Consider the following 12488-nt stretch of genomic DNA (forward strand, 5'->3'; position numbering starts at 1 on the left):
TCAGTCTATAAATGCGACCAGATGATGTCAGTCTATAAACGCGACCAGATGATGTCAGTCTATAAACAGAACCAGATGATGTCAGTCTACAAACCTGACCAGATGATGTCACTCTATAAACAAGACCAGATGATGTCACTCTATAAACAGGACCAGATGATGTCACTCTATAAACAGGACCAGATGATGTCAGTCTATAAACAAGACCAGATGATGTCAGTCTATAAACAAGACCAGATGATGTCAGTCTATAAACAGAACCAGATGATGTCAGTCTATAAACAGAACCAGAGGATGTCAGTCTATAAACCCGACCAGATGATGTCAGTCTACAAACCCGACCAGATGATGTCAGTCTACAAACCCGACCAGATGATGTCACTCTACAAACCCGACCAGATGATGTCACTCTATAAACAGGACCAGATGATGTTAGTCTATAAACAAGACCAGATGATGTCAGTCTATAAACAGAACCAGATGATTTCAGTATATAAACCCTACCAGATTATGTCAGTCTATAAACGCGACCAGATGATGTCAGTCTATAAACGCAACCAGATGATGTCAGTCTATAAACAGAACCAGATGATGTCAGTCTATAAACAGAACCAGATGATGTCAGTCTATAAACAGAACCAGATGATGTCAGTCTATAAACAGAACCAGATGATGTCAGTCTATAAACAGGACCAGATGACGTCACTCTATAAACAGGACCAGATGACGTCACTCTATAAACAGGACCAGATGACGTCACTCTATAAACAGGACCAGATGACGTCAGTCTATAAACCCGACCAGATGACGCCAGTCTATAAACAGGACCAGATGACGTCAGTCTATAAACCCGACCAGATGATGTCAGTCTATAAACAGGACCAGATGATGTCAGTCTATAATCCCTACCAGATGATGTCAGTCTATAATCCCTACCAGATGATGTCAGTCTATAAACCCTACCAGATGATGTCAGTCTATAAACAGAACCAGATGATGCCAGTCTATAAACAGAACCAGATGATGTCAGTCTATAAATCCGACCAGATGATGTCAGTCTATAAATCCGACCAGATGATGTCAGTCTATAAACAGAACCAGATGATGTCAGTCTATAAACCCTACCAGAAGATGTCAGTCTATAAACCCGACCAGAAGATGTCAGTCTATAAACCCGACCAGATGATGTCAGTCTATAAACCCGACCAGATGATGTCAGTCTATAAACGCGACCAGATGATGTCACTCTATAAACCGGACCAGATGACGTCAGTCTATAAACCCGACCAGATGACGTCACTCTATAAACAGGACCAGATGACGTCAGTCTATAAACCCTACCAGATGATGTCAGTCTATAAACCCTACCAGATGATGTCAGTCTATAAATCCGACCAGATGATGTCAGTCTATAAATCCGACCAGATGATGTCAGTCTATAAACAGAACCAGATGATGTCAGTCTATAAACAAGACCAGATGATGTCAGTCTATAAACCCGACCAGATGATGTCAGTCTATAAACCCGACCAGATGATGTCAGTCTATAAACGCGACCAGATGATGTCAGTCTATAAACGCGACCAGATGATGTCAGTCTATAAACGCGACCAGATGATGTCAGTCTATAAACAGAACCAGATGATGTCAGTCTATAAACCCAACCAGTGGATGTCAGTCTATAAACCCAACCAGAGGATGTCAGTCTATAAACCCTACAAGATGATGTCGTATTAGTTAATATTTAATTTTTTTAAACCATCTAAATGTAATGGAAAGACTCACCTGGGTTGGTGTAATTATAGGTGTTGTCTTTCAGGCGGATATTCTCCAGCTTCCTCAAAGACTGAAGGCAGTGGATGTTGTCAATACTGTTGATGATTAAAAACAAACAAAAAGCCTCCAGACTGACCATTCTAAAGCAAGAGGTTTTAAGACAATGAATGATGCTCAACTATACCATTCACATTGCAAGAATGTGCACCTACACTGTTATGGAGCTGTTATTAGACCTGCACTGTTATTAGATAAACATGCTCCGTTCAAAAAAATGCAGAACTAAGAACAGATATAGCCCCTGGTTCACTCCAGACCTGACTGCCCTCGACCAGCACAAAAACATCCTGTGGCGGACTGCAGTAGCATCGAATACTCCCCGCGATATGCAACTGTTCAGGGAAGTCAGGAACCAATACACGCAGTCAGTCAGGAAAGCAAAGGCCAGCTTTTTCAAGCAGAAATTTGCATCCTGTAGCTCTAACTCCAAAAAGTTCTGGGACACTGTAAAGTCCATGGAGAACAAGAGCACCTCCTCCCAGCTGCCCACTGCACTGAGGCTAGGTAACACAATCACCACCGATAAATCCATGATAATCAAAAACTTCAACAAGCATTTCTCAACGGTTGGCCATGCCTTCCTCCTGGCTACTCCAACCTCGGCCAACAGCTACTCGCCCAAGCCTCCCCAGCTTCTCCTTTACCCAAATCCATATAGCAGATGTTCTGAAAGCTGCAAAACCTGGACCCGTACAAATCAGCTGGGCTTGACAATCTGGACCCTCTATTTCTGAAACTATCCGCCGCCATTGTCGCAACCCCTATTACTAGCCTGTTCAACCTCTTTCATATCGTCTGAGATCCCCAAGGACTGGAAAGCTGCCACGGTCATCCCCCTCTTCAAAGGGGGATACACCCTGGAACCAAAATGTTACAGACCATTATCCATTCTACCCTGCCTATCTAAGGTCTTCGAAAGCCAAGTCAACAAACAGATCACTGGCCATCTCGAATCCCACCGTACCTTCTCCGCTGTGCAATCTGGTTTCCGAGCCGGTCACGGGTGCACCTCAGCCACGCTCAAGGTACTAAACGATATCATAATCGCCATCGATAAAAGACAGTACTGTGCAGCCGTCTTCATCGACCTGGCCAAGGTTTTCGACTCTGTCAATCACCATATTCTTATCGGCAGACTCAGTAGCCTCAGTTTTTCTAATGACTGCCTTGCCTGGTTCACCAACTACTTTTCAGACAGAGTTCAGTGTGTCAAATCGGAGGGCATGTTGTCCGGTCCTCTGGCAGTCTCTATGGGGGTGCCACAGGGTTCAATTCTCGGGCCGACTCTTTTCTCTGTATATATCAATGATGTTGCTCTTGCTGCGGGAGATTCCCTGATCCACCTCTACGCAGACACCATACTGTATACTTCTGACCATTCCTTGGACTCTGTGCCATACAAAACTCCTTCCGTGGCCTCCAACTGCTCTTAAACGCTAGTAAAACCAAATGCATGCTTTTCAACCGTTCGCTGCTTGCACCCGCACGCCCGACTAGCATCACCACCCTGGATGGTTCCGACCTAGAATATGTGGACATCTATAAGTACCTAGGTGTCTGGCTCGACTGCAAACTCTCCTTCCAGACTCATATCAAACATCTCCAATCCAAAATCAAATCTAGAATCAGCTTTCTATTTCGCAACAAAGCTTCCTTCACTCACGCCGCCAAACTTACCCTGGTAAAACTGACTATCCTACCGATCCTCGACTTCGGCGATGTTATCTACAAAATAGCCTCCAATACTCTACTCAGCAAACTGGATGCAGTTTATCACAGTGCCATCCGTTTTGTTACTAAAGCACCTTATACCACCCACCACTGCGACCTGTATGCTCTAGTCGGCTGGCCCTCGCTACATATTCGTCACCAGACCCACTGGCTCCAGGTCATCTACAAGTCCATGCTAGGTAAAGCTCCGCCTTATCTCAGTTCACTGGTCACGATGGCAACACCCACCCGTAGCACTCGCTCCAGCAGGTGTATCTCACTGATCATCCCCAAAGCCAACACCTCATTTGGCCACCTTTCATTCCAGTTCTCTGCTGCCTGTGACCGGAACGAATTGCAAAAATCGCTGAAGTTGGAGACTTTTATCTCCCTCACCAACTTCAAACATGTGCTATCTGAGCAGCTAACCGATAGCTGCAGCTGTACATAGTCTATCAGTAAATAGCCCACCCAATTTTACCTACCTCATCCCCACACTGTTTTTATTTATTTACTTTTCTGCTCTTTTGCACACCAATATCTCTACCTGCACATGACCATCTGATCATTTATCACTCCAGTGTTAATCTGCTAAATTGTAATTATTCGCCTACCTCCTCATGCCTTTTGCACACAATGTATATAGACTCCCCTTTTTTTTCTACTGTGTTATTGACTTGTTTATTGTTTACTCCATGTGTAACTCTGTGTTGTCTGTTCACACTGCTATGCTTTATCTTGGACAGGTCGCAGTTGCAAATGAGAACCTGTTCTCAACTAGCCTACCTGGTTAAATAAAGGTGAAATAAAAATTAGACCTGGTATTAGACCTGGTATTAGACCTGTTACAAGACAAGACACCTGTTATTAGACCTACACTGGTATTAGACCTGTTATAAGACCTGTTATTAGACCTAGACTGGTATTAGACCTGTTATAAGACCTGTCATAAGACGTGTAGTGTAATTAGACCAACACTGGTATTAGACATGTAATTAGACCTGTAATTAGACCTGTAATTAGACCTACACTGGTATTAGACCTGTTATTAGACCTACACTGGTATTAGACCTGTTATTAGACCTGTAATTAGACCTACACTGGTATTAGACCTGTTATTAGACCTACACTGGTATTAGACCTGTTATTAGACCTACACTGGTATTAGACCTGTTATTAGACCTACACTGGTATTAGACCTGTTATTAGACCTACACTGGTATTAGACCTGTTATTAGACCTACACTGGTATTAGACCTGTTATTAGACCTACACTGGTATTAGACCTGTTATTAGACCTACACTGGTATTAGACCTGGTATTAGACCTGGTATTATCAGGCCTACACTTATCAGGCCTACACCGTTCTCACAGTACTGTAAATAGTAAATACATATTTACCTGGATATGAGGTTCCCAGCCACATTTAGGCTCTGTAAACTGTCACAGCAGGAAATGTCTTCTGGAAGCAGACAAAACATGAAAACATTTAAAGCTGGAATCGTTACTGAAGAAACCGCCATGTTCGTTTGGGATATTACAACAGCTCAGTTCGTAAACAAAAACAAAAGGCGACCAGCTGTTTCCCCTGATGTGGATTTCATCTTTAAAGATTACCATCACAGCGGACCACCAACCTGACATTTCCACACCGTCACACTCGACTTGTACTATATCGGTATTGTAACAGCACAATGGAAACAGTGAACGAACGCATCCCGTGACAGTTTCACATGCAGTCGTGTATTGTAAAACTCTGTACCTAAGTTAGAGATCCTGTTGGCTGACACATTGAGTATCTGTAATAGTCTCAGAGAAGAGAGTGGAGCCAGGTTCGTGATGTTGTTACCAGACAGATCCAGTCTCTCCAGATTTATACAGTCCCCGATACAGCCTAGATCATAAATCCCTGGAGAACAAAAAATGATTACAAAACCTTCACAATCAGCTTATCCTGGAAAACACACATAACACACCACCACGTGTTAAAACGAAAAGGCTTACAAAGAAGCTACAATATCAAGTTGGCAACAAGCTCATGACGTGAAGCAGCCAAGATGAAGCTGGAGAGACTTGTGCTATTCTAGAGAACAAAAAGTACGACGACAACAACAAACTCTTCTATCTAGCGTCTGGTTCTGGCTAGATTACAAGGTGACAATGATGTAATCTGATTTTACCGAGACCTCGGAGCTTCAGGAACAGAATAGATTCCAGATCAAACTCTCCTGTCCGGGACTTCAGCAGCACAGCTGTCACCTTGGAGACCCTCTCGGTTTCTGGGATATAAAGGAGGAGAAGAAGAAGATAAAACTCAGTTGGATACACAACTGAAATGCTGAATACAACAGGTAGACCCTTAGTGAAATGCTGAATACAACAGGTAGACCCTTAGTGAAATGCCGAATACAACAGGTAGACCCTTAGTGAAATGCCGAATACAACAGGTAGACCCTTAGTGAAATGCTGAATACAACAGTAGACCCTTAGTGAAATGCTTACTTTCAAGCCCTTAACCAACAATACAATTTTACGAAAAATAAGAGTTAAGTAAAGAAATAAAAGTAACAAATAATGAAACAGCAGCTGTAAAATAACAATAGCGAGGCTTTATACAGGGAGTATCGGTACAAAGTCCATGTGCGGGGGCACCGGTTAGTCGAGGTAATATGTACATGTAGAGTTATTAAAGTGACTATGCATAGATAGAGTAGCAGCAGTGGAAAATACAATGCAAATAGTCTGGGTAGCCCTTTGATTAGCTTTTCAGAGTGGATTGGGGGTAGAAGCTGTTATGAAGCCGTTTGCACTCCGGTACCGCTTGTCGTGTGGTAGCAGAGAGAACAGTCTATGACTTGGGTGGCTCGAGTCTGACAATTGTTAGGGCCTTCCTCTGACAACACCTGGTAAAGAGGCCCTGGATGGCAGGAAGCTTGGCCCCAGTGATATACTGGGCCATATGCACTACCCTCTGTAGTGCCTTGCGGTCAGAGGACGAGCAATTGCCATACCAGGTAGTGAAGCAACCAGTCAGGATTATCACGATGTCGCAGCTGTAGAACATTGAGGATCTGAGGACCCATGACAAATCTTTTCAGTCTCCTGATGGGGAATAGGCTTTGCTGACTGTATTAGTGTGTTTGGACCATGAAAGTTTGTTGGCGATGTGAACAGAGATATTGAAGCGCTCAACCTGCTCCACTACAGCACCATCGATGAGAATGGGGGCGTGCTCGGTCCTTCTTTTCCTGTAGTCTACAATCATCTCCTTTGTCTTGACCACGTAGAGAGAAAGGTTGTTGTCCTGACACCACACAGCCAGATCTCTCTTGATGATGGTGTTGGAGTCGTGCCTGGCCATGAAGTAATGAGTGAACAGGGAGTACAGGAGGGGACTGAGCACGCACCCCTGAGGGAACCCCGTGTTGAATGTAAAGTCATGGCCAAATGTTTTGAGAATGACACAATTATTAATTTCCACAAAGTTTGCTGCTTCAGTGTCTTTAGATAATTTTGTCAGATGTTACTATGGAATACTGAAGTGTCAAAGGCTTTTATTGACAATTACATGAAGTTGATGCAGAGTACATTTTTGTCGTGTTGACCCTTCTCTGGGGGACTTTGCAATTAACTGCAATTCATCTGATCACTCTTCATAACATTCTGGAGTATATGCAAATTGCCATCATACCAACTGAGGCAACAGACTATGTGAAAATGTAGATTTGTGTCATTCTCAAAACTTTTGGCCATGACTGTATTTCCTACCCTTACCACCTGGGGGGCGGCCCATCAGGAAGTCCAGGATCCAGTTGCAAAGGGTGGTGTTTAGTCCCAGGGTCCTTAGCTTATTGATGAGCTTCGAGGGCACTATGGTGGTGAACGCTGAGCTGTAGTCAATGAATAGCATTCTCACATATGTGTTCCTTTGTTCCAGGTGTGAAAGGGCAGTGTGGAGTGCAATAGAGATTGCATCATCTGTGGAACTGTAAGCAAATTGTAGTGGATCTAGGGTTTCTGGAATAATGGTGTTGTGAGCCATGACCAGACTTTCAAAGCACTTCACGGACACAGATGTGAGTGCTACGTGTCGGTAGTCATTTGGTTACCTTAGTGTTCTTGGGCACAGGGACTATGGTGGTCTGCTTGAAACATGTTGGTATTACAGACTCGGACAGGGAGAGGTTGAAAATGTCAGTGAAGACACTTGCCAGTAGGTCAGCACATGCTCGCAATACACGTCCTGGTAATCCGTATGTCCTGCGGCCTTGTGAATGTTGACATGTTTAAAGGTCTTAGCCACAACGGTTACGGAGAGAGTGATCACACAGTCGTCTGGAACAGCTGGCGCTCTTATGAATGTTTCAGTGTTACTTATAAACTCACTCACCGAATCAGCTTATAAATCAATATTATTCTCTGAGGCTACCCGGAACATGTCCCAGTCCATGTGATCAAAACAATCTTGAAGCATGGATTCCGATTGGTCAGACCAGGGTTTGAGTTTCTACCTATAGGAATGGAGGTGCAAAATGAGTCGTAGTCAGATTTGCCAAAAGGAGGGCCTTGTAATCATCACGGAAGTTAGAGGAACAGTGATCCTGTGTTTTGCCTGCGTGAGTGCTACAATCAATATGCTGATAGAATTTAGGTAGCCTTGTTCTCTAATTTGCTTTGTTAAAATCCCCAGCAACAATAAATGCACCCTCAAGATATATGGTTTCCAGTTTACATACATAGAGACCAGGGAGGTTCCTTGAGGGTCGTTGTGGCATCGGCTTGAGGGATATACACGGCTGTGACAATAACCAACGAGAATTATCTTGGGGGATAATACAGTCGGCATTTGATTGAGGTATTCTAGGTCAGGTGAACAAGAGGTCTTGAGTTCCTGTATGTTGTTACAATTACACCATGAGTCGTTAATCATGAAACATACACCCCCGCCCTTCTTCTTTCCGGAGAGATGTTTATTTCTGTCAGCGCGAAGCACAAAGAATCCCGGTGGCTGTACCGACTCCGACAGCATGTCTCCAGAGCCATGTTTCCATGAAACAGAGAATAATACAATCCCTGATGTCTCTCTGGAAAGCAACCCTGGGCCTAATTTCATCTACCTTGTTATCTAGAGACTGGACATTATTAGCGAGTAATATACTCGGAAGTAGTGGGTGGTGTGCGCCTCCAAAGTCTGACCAGAAGGCCGCTCCGTCTCACTCTTCTGCAGCAACGTTGCTTTGCCTCTGGAAGCAGTTCAAATGCCCTGGGTGGTTTGGACAAAGGATCCGCTTCGGCAAAGTCGTATTCCTGGTCGCAGTGCTGGTAATTTGACGTCGCTCCGATATCCAATAGTTCTTCTCGGCTGTATTTTATTTTACCTTTATTTAACTAGGCAAGTCAGTTAAGAACAAATTCTTATTTTCAATGACGGCCTAGGAACAGTGGGTTAACTGCCTGTTCAGGGGCAGAACGACAGATTTGTACCTTGTCAGCTCGGGGATTTGAACTTGCAACCTTCCGGTTACTCGTCCAACGCTCTAACCACTAGGCTACCCTGCCGCCTCCACACTCTAACCACTAGGCTACCCTGCCTCCTCCACACTCTAACCACTAGGCTACCCTGCCTCCTCCACACTCTAACCACTAGGCTACCCTGCCTCCTCCACACTCTAACCACAGGCTACCCTGCCGCCTCCACACTCTAACCACTAGGCTACCCTGCCGCCTCCACACTCTAACCACTAGGCTACCCTGCCGCCTCCACACTCTAACCACTAGGCTACCCTGCCGCCTCCACACTCTAACCACTAGGCTACCCTGCCACCTCTACATTCTAACCACTAGGCTACCCTGCCACCTCTACATTCTAACCACTAGGCTACCCTGCCACCTCTACATTCTAACCACTAGGCTACCCTGCCACCTCTACACTCTAACCACTAGGCTACCCTGCCGCCTCTACACTCTAACCACTAGGCTACCCTGCCGCCTCTACACTCTAACCACTAGGCTACCCTGCCGCCTCTACACTCTAACCACTAGGCTACCCTGCCGCCTCTACACTCTAACCACTAGGCTACCCTGCCGCCTCTACACTCTAACCACTAGGCTACCTGCCACCTCTACACTCTAACCACTAGGCTACCCTGCCGCCTCCACACTCTAACCACTAGGCTACCCTGCCACCTCTACATTCTAACCACTAGGCTACCCTGCCACCTCTACATTCTAACCACTAGGCTACCTGCCACCTCTACACTCTAACCACTAGGCTACCCTGCCTCCCCTACACTCTAACCACTAGGCTACCCTGCCGCCTCCACACTCTAACCACTAGGCTACCCTGCCTCCCCTACACTCTAACCACTAGGCTACCTGCCACCTCTACACTCTAACCACTAGGCTACCCTGCCACCTCTACACTCTAACCACTAGGCTACCCTGCCACCTCTACACTCTAACCACTAGGCTACCCTGCCGCCTCCACACTCTAACCACTAGGCTACCCTGCCGCCTCCACACTCTAACCACTAGGCTACCCTGCCTCCTCTACACTCTAACCACTAGACTACCCTGCCACCTCTACACTCTAACCACTAGGCTACCTGCCTCCTCTACACTCTAACCACTAGACTACCCTGCCTCCTCTACACTCTAACCACTAGGCTACCCTGCCTCCTCTACACTCTAACCACTAGACTACCCTGCCTCCTCTACACTCTAACCACTAGGCTACCCTGTCTCCTCTACACTCTATCCACTAGGCTACCCTGCCACCTCTACACTCTAACCACTAGGCTACCCTGCCACCTCTACACTCTAACCACTAGGCTACCCTGCCTCCTCTACACTCTAACCACTAGACTACCCTGCCTCCTCTACACTCTAACCACTAGGCTACCCTGTCTCCTCTACACTCTATCCACTAGGCTACCCTGCCACCTCTACACTCTAACCACTAGGCTACCCTGCCACCTCTACACTCTAACCACTAGGCTACCCTGCCACCTCTACACTCTAACCACTAGGCTACCCTGCCACCTCTACACTCTAACCACTAGGCTACCCTGTCTCCTCTACACTCTATCCACTAGGCTACCCTGCCACCTCTACACTCTAACCACTAGGCTACCCTGCCACCTCTACACTCTAACCACTAGGCTACCCTGCCACCTCTACACTCTAACCACTAGGCTACCCTGTCTCCTCTACACTCTATCCACTAGGCTACCCTGTCTCCTCTACACTCTAACCACTAGACTACCCTGCCTCCTCTACACTCTAACCACTAGGCTACCCTGCCTCCTCTACACTCTAACCACTAGACTACCCTGCCACCTCTACACTCTAACCACTAGACTACCCTGCCTCCTCTACACTCTAACCACTAGGCTACCCTGCCTCCTCTACACTCTAACCACTAGACTACCCTGCCACCTCTACACTCTAACCACTAGACTACCCTGCCACCTCTACACTCTAACCACTAGGCTACCCTGCCTCCTCTACACTCTAACCACTAGACTACCCTGCCACCTCTACACTCTAACCACTAGGCTACCCTGCCACCTCTACACTCTAACCACTAGGCTACCCTGCCACCTCTACACTCTAACCACTAGGCTACCCTGCCTCCTCTACACTCTATCCACTAGGCTACCCTGCCACCTCTACACTCTAACCACTAGGCTACCCTGCCTCCTCTACACTCTATCCACTAGGCTACCCTGCCACCTCTACACTCTAACCACTAGGCTACCCTGCCACCTCTACACTCTATCCACTAGGCTACCCTGTCTCCTCTACACTCTAACCACTAGGCTACCCTGTCTCCTCTACACTCTAACCACTAGACTACCCTGTCTCCTCTACACTCTAACCACTAGGCTACCCTGCCGCCTCTACACTCTAACCACTAGGCTACCCTGCCACCTCTACACTCTAACCACTAGGCTACCCTGCCACCTCTACACTCTAACCACTAGGCTACCCTGCCACCTCTACACTCTAACCACTAGGCTACCCTGCCACCTCTACACTCTATCCACTAGGCTACCCTGCCACCTCTACACTCTAACCACTAGGCTACCCTGCCTCCTCTACACTCTATCCACTAGGCTACCCTGCCACCTCTACACTCTAACCACTAGGCTACCCTGCCACCTCTACACTCTATCCACTAGGCTACCCTGTCTCCTCTACACTCTAACCACTAGGCTACCCTGTCTCCTCTACACTCTAACCACTAGGCTACCCTGTCTCCTCTACACTCTAACCACTAGGCTACCCTGTCTCCTCTACACTCTAACCACTAGGCTACCCTGCCACCTCTACACTCTAACCACTAGGCTACCCTGCCTCCTCTACACTCTAACCACTAGGCTACCCTGCCACCTCTACACTCTAACCACTAGGCTACCCTGCCTCCTCTACACTCTAACCACTAGGCTACCCTGCCTCCTCTACACTCTAACCACTAGGCTACCCTGCCACCTCTACACTCTAACCACTAGGCTACCCTGCCGCCTCTACACTCTAACCACTAGGCTACCTGTCTCCTCTACACTCTAACCACTAGGCTACCCTGCCACCTCTACACTCTAACCACTAGGCTACCCTGCCACCTCTACACTCTAACCACTAGGCTACCCTGCCACCTCTACACTCTAACCACTAGGCTACCTGTCTCCTCTACACTCTATCCACTAGGCTACCCTGCCACCTCTACACTCTATCCACTAGGCTACCCTGTCTCCTCTACACTCTAACCACTAGGCTACCCTGCCGCCTCTACACTCTAACCACTAGGCTACCCTGCCACCTCTACACTCTAACCACTAGGCTACCTGCCTCCTCTACACTCTATCCACTAGGCTACCTGCCTCCTCTACACTCTAACCACTAGGCTACCCTGCCTCCTCTACACTCTAACCACTAGGCTA

The 12488-nt window shown here is 46.8% G+C and overlaps 1 protein-coding gene across 1 annotated transcript in view; it reads right to left on the minus strand.

Moving 5' to 3' along the window:
* lrrc61 (leucine rich repeat containing 61) overlaps positions 1 to 12488 on the minus strand; it is a 164175-nt gene that overhangs the window by 139251 nt on the left and 12436 nt on the right. The window contains exons 2-5 of the mRNA XM_046352059.1: positions 5727 to 5825; positions 5309 to 5455; positions 4948 to 5008; positions 1786 to 1871 (exon numbers count right to left, since the gene is read on the minus strand). Of these exons, the coding sequence (XP_046208015.1) occupies positions 1786 to 1871; positions 4948 to 5008; positions 5309 to 5455; positions 5727 to 5825 (393 nt within the window). The remainder of the gene's footprint in view (positions 1 to 1785; positions 1872 to 4947; positions 5009 to 5308; positions 5456 to 5726; positions 5826 to 12488) is intronic.

The sequence above is a fragment of the Oncorhynchus gorbuscha genome, linkage group LG06 (assembly GCF_021184085.1).
Source record: "Oncorhynchus gorbuscha isolate QuinsamMale2020 ecotype Even-year linkage group LG06, OgorEven_v1.0, whole genome shotgun sequence".
Lineage (NCBI taxonomy): Eukaryota > Metazoa > Chordata > Actinopteri > Salmoniformes > Salmonidae > Oncorhynchus > Oncorhynchus gorbuscha.